General features: G+C 42.6%; 1 protein-coding gene across 2 annotated transcripts; it reads left to right on the plus strand.

The window, feature by feature from the left end:
• The first annotated feature begins 554 nt into the window (after window positions 1-554).
• Window positions 555-12,458, plus strand: PCNP (PEST proteolytic signal containing nuclear protein). Of its 2 annotated transcripts, XR_015705188.1 has the most exons (6): window positions 555-696; window positions 4,112-4,332; window positions 6,332-6,406; window positions 6,915-6,970; window positions 7,944-10,296; window positions 12,226-12,458. XR_015705188.1 is itself a non-coding variant. In XM_087759534.1 (5 exons), exons 1-5 carry the CDS (start codon window positions 642-644, stop codon window positions 8,071-8,073), a joined length of 537 nt encoding a protein of 178 aa, XP_087615660.1. In that variant the 5' UTR covers window positions 555-641; the 3' UTR covers window positions 8,074-12,458. The 2 variants fall into 2 exon arrangements, 1 of the variants encoding a protein (XP_087615660.1); XM_087759534.1 differs by having other exon boundaries at window positions 7,944-12,458.
• The last annotated feature ends 1,190 nt before the right edge of the window (window positions 12,459-13,648 follow it).

Consider the following 13,648-nt stretch of genomic DNA (forward strand, 5'->3'; position numbering starts at 1 on the left):
CTGATGAAGAGGCAACACAGAGGCGCGCACGCTGCGGGGCTGTGCCTCCTGTTATTTGCGGTTTCTCCATAAAAACAGCCTCTTCTGATCTGTGAACTGTTTTTTGCTTTGGGGAGAGAAAAAATGACGTCATTGCTCGCTTGAGCTCATGTTGGTGAAACGTGGAAGATGATTTTTAAGCCACGAGGGGAGGGGAGGCTATGCCAGTGACTGTGGCAGCCACCAGCGCTGCACGCAGACGTGGTTCTTTTGAACACCCGTGACGCGGGGGTTCGGCGTGTGACGCCTGAGGGGTGCGGGGGGGGCGGGTGACGTTGAGCCTCCACCCCCGCGGGAGGGAAACGGCTCCACGCGCGCACCGCAGCCGCGTGCGCACCCCCGCGTCACTCGCCCGTCGCGCCCGTGCCTACCCGCCGGAAGGGCGTCAGAGTAGCGTCACTCGAGGCTTTCCCGCCTTCCTAGCCTGCTCGGAGTGCAAAGCTTCCGGCTGCGTCATTGCCGCTGCGCCATGGAAGGCGGGGCCGGCCTGGCCGCTCTGGCTTCCGCCCGCTCTTTCTCTATGGTCGGGGGAGGGCCGAGGGGCGGTGGAGCCGCGGCGGGGCGGCGCGCATGCGCGGCGCGGGAGGCGGAGTCGGGGGAAAATGGCGGACGGCAGAGCTGAGGGGGAGAAGGCGAAGCGGCCGCAGCCCGCAGGAGGTGAACATGTAGCGCCTCTCGCCGCGTAGCTGCGGGGTGGGCAGGGGGCCCGGGCCGGTCCCTCAGGGGTGGGGGGGTGTCTAGGGGTGCCGCCCCCGGCCGGGCAGGCCTGGGCCGGGCCGTGAGGGGCCGTGCCCGGCCCTGTGGGGAGAGGGGGCGGCCCGGGCCTGAGGGGGCTGCGCTGGAGGAGAGGCCGAGGTCTGGGCCCGCTGTCCTCACGCCTGAGAGTCAGCCGCAGCCTTACAGGAGCTTTTTTTAAGAATGTAACCGCTTCTCCTTGTGCACGTAAATGCGTTATTTCTCTCTCCGTAAGAAAATATACGGCATAGTTCTGCCGTGTATTGAGAGAAATTTGGCTGTTGCTGCTGGCAAGGATGAAGGCAACGCCTTAAAGATTAGCTTTTAACAGCTGTGGCACCTTTTAAAATGGGTACAGTGAATACTCCTTATGTGCTGCTTTAAGCATCCTGGGTTTTTTGCTTGGCAGCAATCTGCAAGTTTTCTGTTTGGTTTTGTGTTACCTATATTATGACTGGACAGTCCTGCCATCTTCTGTACTGCTTATTATCAGTTCTCCTAAAATTTTTAATCATGTTTCTTTCCTTCTTTCTTCCCCTAACTTAAAATTGAAAAGACAGTGTCTTTGGAAAGATGTAGTCTCCCTTTCCTGGTTTTTTTTTTTTTGGTTTAAGTATATCTGTAGGCAGAGGGCATTTCTTTGATCTGTTGAAAGATTAAATCAATCTTGTAGACCACTTAGGATAGCCTCAACAGTGAATGTTATTTCTGATAATCACTACAATGTGAACAGTAATAGCTGATTTTAGGTAGTTCCTTGACTCTTGATTATCTGTTTGGGTTTTGTTGTGGGGTTTCTTTGTTGTTGTTGGGTGGGTTTTGGTTTTTTTTTTTTCCGTATTCATAACTGGTGATTTTTGAAAGCAATTTAGAGTCTTTAGCTTTTGCCAAGATCAGTGGCATTTACCTTAAAACTGACTTAGTTGTGACTGGTTTGTTCCCACCACCACCAATGGTCGCACTCCCAGAGGCAAGAGATCCTGAAATGCTGTGCAATTAGCACTGTCAGTCTTGTCACTTAAACCTCCTAGACAGTGAAAGTTCTCCACTTACATAGCTTGTTGATACTCCTGAGAAAAACTCATCTGTGAAACAGGACAGCTTTTTATTACTGTGATTCATGAAAAGAGCACTGGTCAGACTAGTGTTCGAAATAGTACTGGTCCTTTCCATAGGTGAAATATGACCTCCTTGGGATCTCTAGGAAATAATAAAGAAGCCTTAATGTCTTGAAAAATACATATGCATTGGCATGGGAGATGGGAGAGACCTGTTTCATGGATAATATATGTCTGCATTTCTAACTGTCTCCTGCAGAAATAGAACAGCACAATGGCTCCCTCCCTACCTACCCCGCTTGTCCTGTGCCCTTTATAGCTCCTTCACCAAGTAAGAGTTTTTATAAGGAAGCTATTTCTTTCAGCAGTCTGCTCTTCTTCCTAAGTGGAGCCTAGTAGAAGCAACATTCAGAATGCAGTGGTGAGAGGAGCTAATTTTGAGAGAGAAGCTATTTAATATTTTGGTGAAAAAACAGATGTGGGTAGATTGTGTTAGGCTTTATCTTGTGCCTAGCAATATTCTAGAATTTGCAGTCAAAGAATTAACTGTAGTGTAATTAGCTTCAAGCTAGCATTAGCTTAGGAACCTGGACTAGTCCAGCGTGCCTTGAGATTTGGGCTGCTGTGGATTTTGTATCTTATGAAAAAGATGACTTTTAGGCCCACGGTTCCAACACTTTCAAGCCAATGAATCTTCTGCCTACCCTCGAATCACCGCACAGTCTGTAGCGTACCTAGACTGGACTTGTAACTGAATACTCTGTTTAATGTGATTTCATGGACTAGCTGTAAAGAGCTTCTCATAGCCTTGCGGACTGCTGTTTGGAAAACTGTGCTAAGATAGCAACCAGTACCCAAGGTCACTTGTGTAAATTTTGCTTGTTTCTCTTTCTTCCTTTGTTTGTCACTTTTATATCTGTACTTTCTGGGTCAAATTTCTAGTAGTGCAGACTAGTACCATTTTTTTAATAGAGTGAAATTGATTAAAGTTATTAATTAATTTTGTTGCGATCTGACATGTTTCCAAAGGTGAATAATAAATCCATTTTTGTTCCAATTACTTATTATCTTGATAGCTAGAAGAGTGGGGTAGAAAGGATATATTCTGCTGCTTATGATTTGGGAAATAGCAGAAAAATATATATAGATGGTGTCCCTAGTTTTTCCTTCTCCTGATGTTGTTTGCTTCCTTTTTTTCCTCAGAGCTACAATCTTGTTGACCCCTGGTTCAGACTAGCTTGTCTCCCATTGCTCTGTCTTACTTAATAGCTTTTTCCTGTAAGAGAGCAGTGCAGAGAGCTTTCTCCCCGATGGTCTGAATTTGCTGTGTGTGGAGGGTCCTGTTCTCAGTTGATATAAGGAGGAACTGGTCCTAGCTCCAGTTTTTCTTGGGCTGATAGTATGAGCACTTTCCTGTCCATTCCCCAATGTGTGTTTGGTTTTGGTTTTGTTTTTTTTTTTTCCTTCTGCTACTGCAGTGGTTTGCTTATTGCAGCAGCAGAGAAATGTATTTTTGCTAAAGGACTTACTATGTTCAGTACGAGTTTTCCAAGGACACTTTTGTCTCTTGATGTAGCTGAAGAAGCTGAGTGTATAGGAATGAAAATGTGATTTGAGTGTTTTTCTCTGTGGATCATTGTGCAGCTGCTATGTTTTCCATGACTTTATACAAAACCAGAAAAGATGAAATCTATATATATGTTTTTCTAGTGCTGATTCCTTCCTCAAGCAGAGCTTGGCAGATTTATTACAGATGAGATGCGGACAAGCAGTGACTTGAAACATGATTGAGACAGCCGGCCTCACTGTAGTCACTTCCATGGTTTTAGAGTTGTGCCAGACAAGCCTAGAGACTGGCATGGACATGTTTGTTATAGAAATTTAGTAGAATTAATTTTAACTTAGATTATCTACTCTAGATTTGGAATTGGGATTCCAATTATGAAAGCTTATCTATGGCAACTTAAACCCTAAAAAGATTTAGTCATCTACATTTAATTTACTACATGAACTTTGACTTCCATACTAAATAAAGAGATGGTGCTTCAAGATTGTTTTCCTGGCTCATACACAAGAAGTTCTTTACAAGTAGTGGAGTGCTTGCAGTTTCTTCTCCTCTTTGTGTTTTGCTGTCCACTAAATGTACGTTGGTGGAAACTGCTGTCACTAAAAACACCTTACCTGTTGCACCCAAAGTATAATGCTTTTTGAGGTTGCTGCTCCCATCAATCTGCTCAGTAAAAATAGCTCATCTTGGTAAGTTGTTTCGACTTCACCAGGACCTGAAGAAGAGGCAGAAAAACCTGTGAAAACTAAGACTGTTTCTTCCAGTAATGGAGGAGAAAGTTCGAGCCGCAGCGCAGAGAAACGGGCAGCTAATGAAGAAGCTGAAGACTTCACCACAAAGCCTGCTCCTGCCAAAATGTCCAAGTTTGGATTTTCCATAGGCAGTCAGACAGCAAAGAAGGCATCTGCAATATCCATCAAACTAGGAGCAAATGTAAGTTATCTGAGGGCTTTTAATTTTAAGGGAGGTGAGGCAAAGGGGGAAGTACTTTGGGGAGGCTTCCTTGCAGAAGGAAAAGCTTTGAATTACATGTGGGTAACTTGGATAAAGTTTAAGACAGCATTGCAGGGCCAGCTGGTCATGCATGTGTAAGTACTTCAAGGTGATTAATACCAGGTCAGTTGTCTCAGGAAGCATAAAGCTTGACTGAAATGAACATACGGAATAATTTTGTAATGAGATTTGATAAGTCTGGAATAATTTCCTGAGGGAAATGAGCAGACTTGTTAAACTGTTCCGGCTACTTTGAAATGAGTGCTGGGAGCTTTGTTGCATAGGATGCTTAAAGCTACAAGAAAGCAAGTACTCTCCTCGATGGCTTAATAGGTCGTCGTCTTCCGGTCCAAAGATCTTATTTTAGCATGGGGAACTGTAGTTTATTTTTCAATGACTTTGCCTGTTCTTTGCAAGGTCAGTATGACTCACGCATACTATATGCAAGAGATGAGGCTTCATTACATAGGTTCCTAAGAATTCTGATCCCCTTTATTGTCCAGTACAGGGTATCCTTGTGCTTGTTCGGATGTGAATCGGCTGCTTCTCTTTGCTACCAAAGTAGTCCCCTACTAGCTTGGCCAAGGACAAGCCAGATGCTGCCTCTCTATTTAATACAGCTCATTTATACTTCCCACCTACCACTGGGATGGATACATTATAAATCCTTGTCTGGATTAAATTCAAACTGTAATTATGAAAGGCTTGTACCTGCAATGCCAGAATTTCACAGATCTGCAAAAGATGAAGAGTGCTCTGTTATTTTGAGATGGGAGGGTGATGTGGGCTGACGGCATTCTAGGGTATAAATGCAATCAGCTCAACTCAGACTTTGGAAAAATTGACAAAGCGGCCTTCTCTGAGCCACTGGCAAGCTCCCATTTCTCATGTAGAAAGATACTTCCAGTGGCAATAAATTTGGCTCAGGATTTCTGGCTCACTGAATTTAGTGGGTGACTGACAGTGCACCAGATTGGACAGTGCTGAAACTTACCCTGTTTCTTTTTAGTCATTTTTACTCCCTTAGTATGTTACCCATTCCTGTGGAGCTGATGCTTTAAAAACTGGCACAATATTTATACGTTTATACTATACCTCACACTATTGGTGAGGATTAGCTGTAGACAGTCGCGTAAGGACTCTGCAGCCTCAAAACTATGAGTGTGTATGAAATAATCACCAACAAAGTCAAAATGGAGGAAGCACTGTATACCATTGATTTAGATGATTGATTTAGATAATAGATAGTACTGTAGAAGCAGACGGTTACTGATGACTCAATGCTTTCTTAGTGATCTCGGAGCTGCTTTCGATATCTCTGCTGTATTACAGTAACAGTTGTGACTTTGATAGCTTCTTACACTTTAAATAGAGGAAGGTATTTATTGGAAATCAAAATAATACTTTTTAAAGGAGCCTTATATTAATCAGACTGTGTGATGCACAATGATGCTGGTTAAAAAGTATTGAATTGTTTTAAGCCAGAAAGCTGTTATGTTGTTAAAAGACAAGAAAATAAACATATTCGTGTTTCTGGCATTGATGGATAAGGATACTCCAAAAGAATAATGGAGACAGTGACATAGTAAAATTTTGAATACCCCAACTTGTTCAGATTCTGATTTAATTGTTCATGTCATGCATCAGTGGCTGTGTACCCCTGCAGTCTGCTAGAAAGTCAAGACTTGCTTGTGGGGAATTGTAATATGAGAGGGCTCAACCTGCTTTTCAGAGTATATCATGCACAAATGAACAGCCATTTTCTCTTTTCATTAGAGAGAAACCTTTATCTGCTTGATTCAAACAAAAACACTTTTCCCCCTCATTGCCCATTTCAGTGAAGGTGTTTGATTTCATTTTACCAAAATATTTAAAGTACCAAGGGTAGCTTTCTTTGAGTTAGTAGACTTACTTTACTTGTGCATTTCGTCTTTTTCAGAAGCCTAAAGAGCCTGTTCCAACCCTTGCTCCAAAAACCCTTTCTGTAGCAGCAGCTTTCAATGAAGATGAAGATGTGAGTAATAAGCTAGTGATCAACATAGCTTAAGATACCATTGTGGGTTAGAGTTAGGCAGAGAGAGTCGGTCATTTAAGGTTCTTTACATAAATATCAGGGATTTTCAACCTAGAAACATCTCTTGTGCTTCTATTTAAGACTGTACAACTTTGTAGCTCCGTGTTGATTCAAGAAATCATTAAAGTGTGATAACTTTTCCCTGAAAATGAGATGCACAACATAATTTGAATTAATGGTTGCTTTCTCTGGCCTTGATAAAGGGCAGGTGAGGAAAAGTTGTGCTGCTTCTGGATTGCTGCATATTTTATTGTTGCGTTACTGCTCCGTCTTACACAGAGGTGAACAAAGGAATTTGTATTACTTTCTATAACCTTGTAGAACCTCTGTTTTGTCCTAAGTCACTTTGCTTTCCTGTAGGGCTGTAGTCCGTACTTTATCTTGTCAGGCATTTGAAATGTTCAAAAGATAGCGGCCAGCCACACTCTAACCTCCTTTTTCTCTGTAGAGTGAACCAGAAGAAATGCCCCCGGAAGCCAAGATGCGCATGAAGAACATTGGAAGGTAGGTCAGTTTTTAACTATGGTTTGGAGAAGGGTGAGTGTGTGAGAATGCCTTCTCGAGCACAGGTCAGATCTTGCAGATGGTTTAGAAATATAAGAAGATAGATGAGGTTCAAAAAGTTTTTCTCCAGAATCAATAAAATGTTAGTATAAATATTTTCTCATGTGTCAGCTGTATGCTAAAAATAGTACATTTACATTTGCACTTTGAATCTTATTTGCTGCCTTCTTTCTTTCTGAGGAAGAAATTGAGTCTATATTAAATAGAAGCTAGCTTTCTTCTTGGAAGGATAATAGGTGGGAGTTCCTGCTTGCTGCTAAACTTTGTGTTATTCTAGTTCTCCATTTCATAAATTGCCCTGAAGTAGGGTAGTTTGCTCAGATTTTTCAACTCCCGTACAAGGGGAAGATGAGAATCATCTCCTCCAGAGGGACAAAGAATAGCTTGTTTACTTATAAAACAAATCTATCTAATTCTTCTGCTTGCCACAAATTTGAGTATTAGGCCAATCCTAAAACAAATAGGAACATTTTCAGAGGAGGCTTCACTTAAGTTAGGGATGGATTTTTGAGCATATATATTTTAAAGATGTTTATCGTGATAGACTGCTTTTACAGTCAGTCCTCTGGAGGCTCACTACTGTTCAGTGGGTTTTTTTTCTCCAGTAGCAAATTTGGATCCTCATTTTTGTAGCCCTTGCAACAAATTCTTCACAGCTGGCAGCAGTTGCTGCCACTCCCACCTCCTCTGCTGCCCCATCTCGTCGCTCTGTCTTGACATGCTACAGAGAGATCAATTATCTGGCTAACTTACAGTTGCTAATAGTGAGGACTCCCGATGTAATGGAAAGAAGGAAATGTGTGGTAATTTCTGGCGGCAGGATGGACTTGAAATTGGTGTTTTCAGTGTCATGTTGCACAAACTACTATAGTTGAACTGACTTTCTCAACTGATCTTGTTTTACTTTTCACAGGGATACACCAACCTCAGCAGGACCAAATTCCTTCAATAAAGGAAAGCATGGTTTTTCTGACAACCAGAAGCTATGGGAACGAAATATAAAATCTCATCTTGGAAATGTCCACGACCAAGAAAATAACTAAATGATGTGGATTGAGAGTTGGGTGTTTGGGGGGAGGGGAGGGTGTAACGTTAAAGGAACAGTTTCCTTTTTTAAGAATGGTATAAGACTATCTTTGGAGCCACTTTTTTAAGATTTTGAGTGGTACACTAATAACTGAGTTTGAAATTAGAGGTAATTTATGTTTTGTATACAGATTTCAAGGCATTTGCTAATTTTGTAGTTCCATGTGATTAGTTTCAAAAGGTTACAGATAATAAAGAAATTGGAGTGGTACCTTTTTAAGATTTTATTTTTTTTTGTCAGTGATTAATTAAGGTGGATGAAAAAGGTTACTGTCTCTTTAATCAGGTTAACGTTGAATGCTCTGGCATTCTCACTTCTGGCTCCCTCTTCATAACAGGAGAAACAGTTGACTCCTAGGAATACTGCTAAAGAAAGTGAGCATTGTCTTGTGCTAGAAGTGTTACTGGACTATTAATTTGAATATAAACTTATGCAGGAAATAATAAGAACCTGGATTTTTTTTCTCCCTGCAGTCACCTTTGTTAAGTCTCTGCAAACTAGGAATTACGTTGCTCTGAGTGGCTCTGGTAACTTAGCTCTAATTTTGTTTAAAACGTCATGTAGGATGTGTAACCTTCTGTGGCCTGTTTCATCCTCGGGAAATGGGCCTTGTCTGTATATTAGATACAGTCTGTAAAGAATATTCACTACACAGGTAAATCAGTATTTTCAGTGTGCTCCTCTTAAATCGTTAGCCTTGAGTAGTGCTTGTTAGCATTTTCTTGTGGCACACAAAAGCCACCACCAAAAAGACAAGCTAATGTACATTAAGCTTCACATTTGGTTGAAATATTTTTCTTTACTATGCCTAGAAGGAATAAAAGCCACACCAAAAATCGGTAACTCACTGCTTAAGTATGAAAAATCAAAGATGCACTTTCCCTGTCTTGCCATTTAAAACAAAATGCCTCGATGCCTGTGACCTCAGCGGACGCTATCAGGTTAAAGAAAAATACTGTATTTGCAGTCCTAATGCTTCTAACAACTGTCAACTTCAGAAATAATACTCTACCTTTTCCTCCCTGTCTGCCTTTTGCAGTAATTGTCAAGAATGACGTTAGTCTGGTCAGTTTAATTTCCTAGCTTTCATACTGCAGACCAGTGCTGTAGGATTTCAAACCTAGTAAGGACTGCCTAAATTTCAGTCTAATTCAGATTGCATATTTTTAAAACATTTTACTAGCAGAACTGGTTAAACAAAAAGTTATCAACAGCAACATCCCCCCTCCTCCCCCCCATGAACAAAAGGTTCTTTTTAAACTCAAATACCTGATAGCGTTGACCACTAAATGACAACCAGTTCCAGGCTGAAATTAGAATTCAATGTGTTAATTGCTTTCATCCTGCCTCTAAAACCTTTCTTCATGCTAAAGTTGAACCTGCAAGTGCAGAAAGGAAAGTGCATCTTGAAGTGTATTTTTTTAATTATTATTTTAGGAAAGCTCTGACCACTTAGACTTTTGAGTTTGTAAGTTCTAAAAAATATTTTTTTGTATTTTTGTATTGTATGTGTAATCTTTTTTTCTTTTGAAGTCTGATGCAGTTGAATACCTGTAACTATTTTCTTTAAAAGCCTTGTTATAAACGTAACATAAAAACATATACATTATTTTTTTTCCATAGCAGAAATCTTTGGTTTATTCAAAACAAAACACACTTTCAAAACTGACTTTCAGGACTTCCAAAACTGATTTGGGCATTACTGGAACTAAGCAAGGCAAAACGAAGCATTGACTTTTCTCTTACTTTTATCACATGTGGTTATGTTTGTCGAAATAAATCCCGTTAAGATAGTGGTAATTCACAGTGAATAACTATTTTTATCTTGCTCCTTAGTAGTTACTTGATGCTGTCTCAGTCACTTGTATTAGGAAAAAGCAAAAGGGAACTTTGGGTAAGAGTAAGAGGATGACTTTGAGACCTGTTCTTTTTTTTAGTTAACCTGACACCAGCAATGTCTTCCACATCTTTGGCTGAAGTAGACATCCATTTCAACAGAATTTCCTGCTACTTCAAAATCCTTTCGGAAATTGCTAGGCAGAACAGCAGACATGCTAGGAAATACCTTCCATGCAAGTGAGAGAGCAAAAGTTATATTTATCATACGTGCTCCCGTGGTCAATACGTGTAATCCTAGACCTTGTGAGAGACTGCAGCAGCTTCTAGATCTCAGCTGAAGGTGAGCAGAGATCCTGCCTCACTTGATGTGTGTGTTTTGTTCCTTCTCAGTGTTTCATGGAAGAAAATTGATCAGGATGGCCTAAATCCACTCAGGACTGAGTGCCTAACAAGCCTGACCGTGTAGCTGCCGGGGGTGTCTGCTGGTGTTTAATGTCTGACACTTGTAGGAAAGAACTGATCTGAAAAGTATTGTTGAGGCAAATGTCAGCTAGAACTTCACTTGAAGTTCTAGGCTTTTGTTACAACAGTCATGATCTTTGTGTGAAGGTAGTCTTGGGGGTGCGTGTGTTATTTTTTTGTTCTTTTTCTAAGAATACTCGGGAATCCTAAAACTCGTGGCAGATTGCCTGATTGAGCCATCTTAAGTGCTTCCAGGAGATATGCTGAGACCTGTAGCTGCTTAGTATAGCACGATGTGCGGACCTATCAGCGATTGAAATGCCTAGCCACGTAACTGGTGCAGTTTTATCTCAGAAGGCTTGTGCTTGCTTAGCAGTAAAGCTTTACTTAGCACCTGAACCGCTTGCAAACCCTTCAAGACATTAGGTGAAGGTAGAAGTAGTTAACCAGTAACCTTCTGTGCCACCCTGCAGCTAGGCTGCTTCTGAGCCTGCTGGGTTGTGAATGGATCCAAACTCATCTAATGCTAACTATGTTAAAATAAAAATAATTTAAAAACAAAAATACAACCAAAAAAACAAACAACAAAACCAGCGCAGTCACCTGCTAGTGGCAGTGTTTTGGGCAATCCTGGGTGTAGCCCCTTAGACACCTGATTTCATTCCTTTAAAAGCATGGGAGGTGCACTGTCCGGATGCTCAGAATCCACATTTTAGCAGCAGAAAGAAGAAATACCCAACCAGCCTGTCTGTGAGGTGACTGATGGATGCTATTTTAATTTCATGGGCTTGCTCCCACGTCATAGATGACCCAATTACAGCATTCAGCCAACTTTGACAAAGCCTGCTGTCACGTCCTAACACGGCCGCCACGGCAGCAGCCACGGCGGCGTTCGGGCCTGACGCGCTCGATCTCTGTGTCTGCCCCATCCGCAGAGCACCTCCTTGTCGGAGCTCGCGTGCTTGTGCCGAGTTCTGCCTGCTGGGGCGGCTGTGCCAAAGCGCTCGTCGTGGGGAGACTCGGGCTGGGGGGAAAGGCAGCTTTGGGGAAAATGGCAGCTTCTGAGGCAAACGGAGGTTTTAAACTATTGGAAATCACTGGTGTAACTAGAACTCTTTCTAGACTGCCGTAAGATAAGATAGATAAATCTGTTTGGAGAAGCAGCAGAATTTCAAGGCCTTAAAAGGTGTTCTGCTAAAAGAGGTAATTTGTAATTCAGTATAAAATTATAAATTGAGGAATGAGTAGTTCTGCCCTCAAGCTATAGAAGGGAAGGTTACGTTCTAAAGTCACCATAATTTGTCTAGTTCGTCTGCCAAGAGACACTAGAACACCATAAAAATTGGATATTTAACAGCTTGCTTTTTACTTTATCCTATTAACACCATCCTTATTTCTTCTGGGCTTATTAACGAAGGGATCGCCTGCTGTTCTCTGATTTTGATATATTGGCATCTTAAAAACTACGTAGTGCTTGCTTAGGAAAGCTACTTCTGCTTAGTAATTTGGAGCCATTGCCTCAGGATCGATGCATAGTTCTCCATAGAATTAAAAGCATGAAACATGAACTGTTACACTTGAACTCTGTGTATAGTGTCTTAAATTTCTGTTCATGAACTTCGTTTAAAAGTCTGGAGCGATGGGAGGCCAAGCAAGATTTTGTTACCAAAGCAAACCTTTAAACTCCGCAGCTCCACTTTTTGTGGTATAGGTACATGCGTGCCAGTGCCCTTCAGGCTGGGTAGGGTGGGTAAGGGCGGCAGTGACTGGCACAGATAGCAATCGGAGTGTGTATTTTTTGATTCAGTGGCACGTAGCGAGATCTTAAAAACCTTTGCGAATCTTGTGACTTCGTTCTTAAAATTTGGTTCTTGGGATTGGATTTCCTGATGAGGCGGATGCACAAATGAAGCGTTTGTGGTTCTGTAGCAAGACCTCTGCTGAAACTTGACATCATGAGCCTACGTTTATGTTTTCCTTGCAGTACAAGTGTATTAACTTAAGGTAATGCAAGTCATAATAAAAACATCATTATCTCTCCTTTTCTCCCCCAGCTTTCCATAATTTGTAAACATCGTAGTTGCATATAAAGTGTTGGCTGATGCTCAGTAGCTTGTTATAAAATCAGAATTCTGCCTTTGCTTTTGTGAAAGAAGGGTAACTGTGGTAGCCTTTCTCGTTCATACTACACCAGCCTCCGCCATGTAGAATTGCAGGCACCAAATACAGCAGCGTAGCGTGAAGAGTAATTCCGAAACTAGCAAGTATCTGAGGCTGTGCTTTATTTCTGTTACTCAGATGCTTGTTTAACGCAGCCATGTTCACACGTAAAATTTAAGGCTGTGAGAAGAGGAGGCTGGGCTACTACACATCTAAAAGCACCGAGTAAGTGAATACTGACATTACCACCTGTAAGGCAGAGCGCTTTACCTAAGACAAGAAACGCTGCCCTCAGGATAAAACTTTCATAGGGGTGCAAGACAAAGTGTTGCTTTCCAAAAAGGACCTCCAAATCCGGGCGGGACCTGCACGCCCTGTGCCTGAGGGCGGTGAGAGTGAGCCGCAGCCCCTCGCCTGCAGAGCAGGAACCCTTCTGCATGAGGACGGGTCTCGCTCAGGAACTGCTTGCGAGGTGCCGCCTTCCCGCCGCCTGGCAGCAGCAGCTGCAGGACTGGCTCCTCGATGTAAAATTGAAAATCACCCACGCATCACTTTCTCGCCTGTAGTTGCCTCCCTATTGAACAGTTGTTCAACGGCCAGCCACATTGCTCCTTCAGCACTCAGCCTTTTAAAACTCCTGGGTTTATTTAATGATGTACTTCCCACTTGGCTTGGTTACCTCTACGGGCTCGCAGAAGAGTTAATACGCTAAAACGTTCCTGGCATTTCCCCTAGGAATGGGGATGAACCACAAAAAGCGCTTGGCCTTTGCAACATCGACGTTGCCTTACAGTTTCTCTCGCAGCAAAGGGCAAGGCAGAGGCCGCACAGCTCGCCCAGCGGCCAGGAGGGCGGCACTGGAGGACAGCTCCCATGCCACAACCCCTGCTCAAATATTCATCCCAGGGCAGCAGCCACGATGGAAACGCCGGACGCTGCCCGCTTCCCGTTTCCGTACGGCACTGCCACCCCAAGCCAGGAGCAACGACATCCCAGGCAAGCTAAAATGGCTGCAGCTGGGCGGGGAGGGCTGAGGGGATGCCCCCATTTCAGCATAAATATGCACTGTC

This window comes from Nipponia nippon, unplaced genomic scaffold (genome assembly GCF_047370975.1).
Source record: "Nipponia nippon isolate SJK-2023a ecotype South Korea unplaced genomic scaffold, ASM4737097v1 scaffold_2, whole genome shotgun sequence".
Lineage (NCBI taxonomy): Eukaryota > Metazoa > Chordata > Aves > Pelecaniformes > Threskiornithidae > Nipponia > Nipponia nippon.

Coding starts and splice junctions, on each gene's coding strand:
- PCNP (XM_087759534.1), top strand. CDS start 642: ATGGCGGACGGCAGAGCTGAGGGGGAGAAGGCGAAGCGGCCGCAGCCC. Junction 697..4,111: donor GCGGCCGCAGCCCGCAGGAG/GTGAACATGTAG, acceptor CGACTTCACCAG/GACCTGAAGAAGAGGCAGAA. Junction 4,333..6,331: donor CCATCAAACTAGGAGCAAAT/GTAAGTTATCTG, acceptor CGTCTTTTTCAG/AAGCCTAAAGAGCCTGTTCC.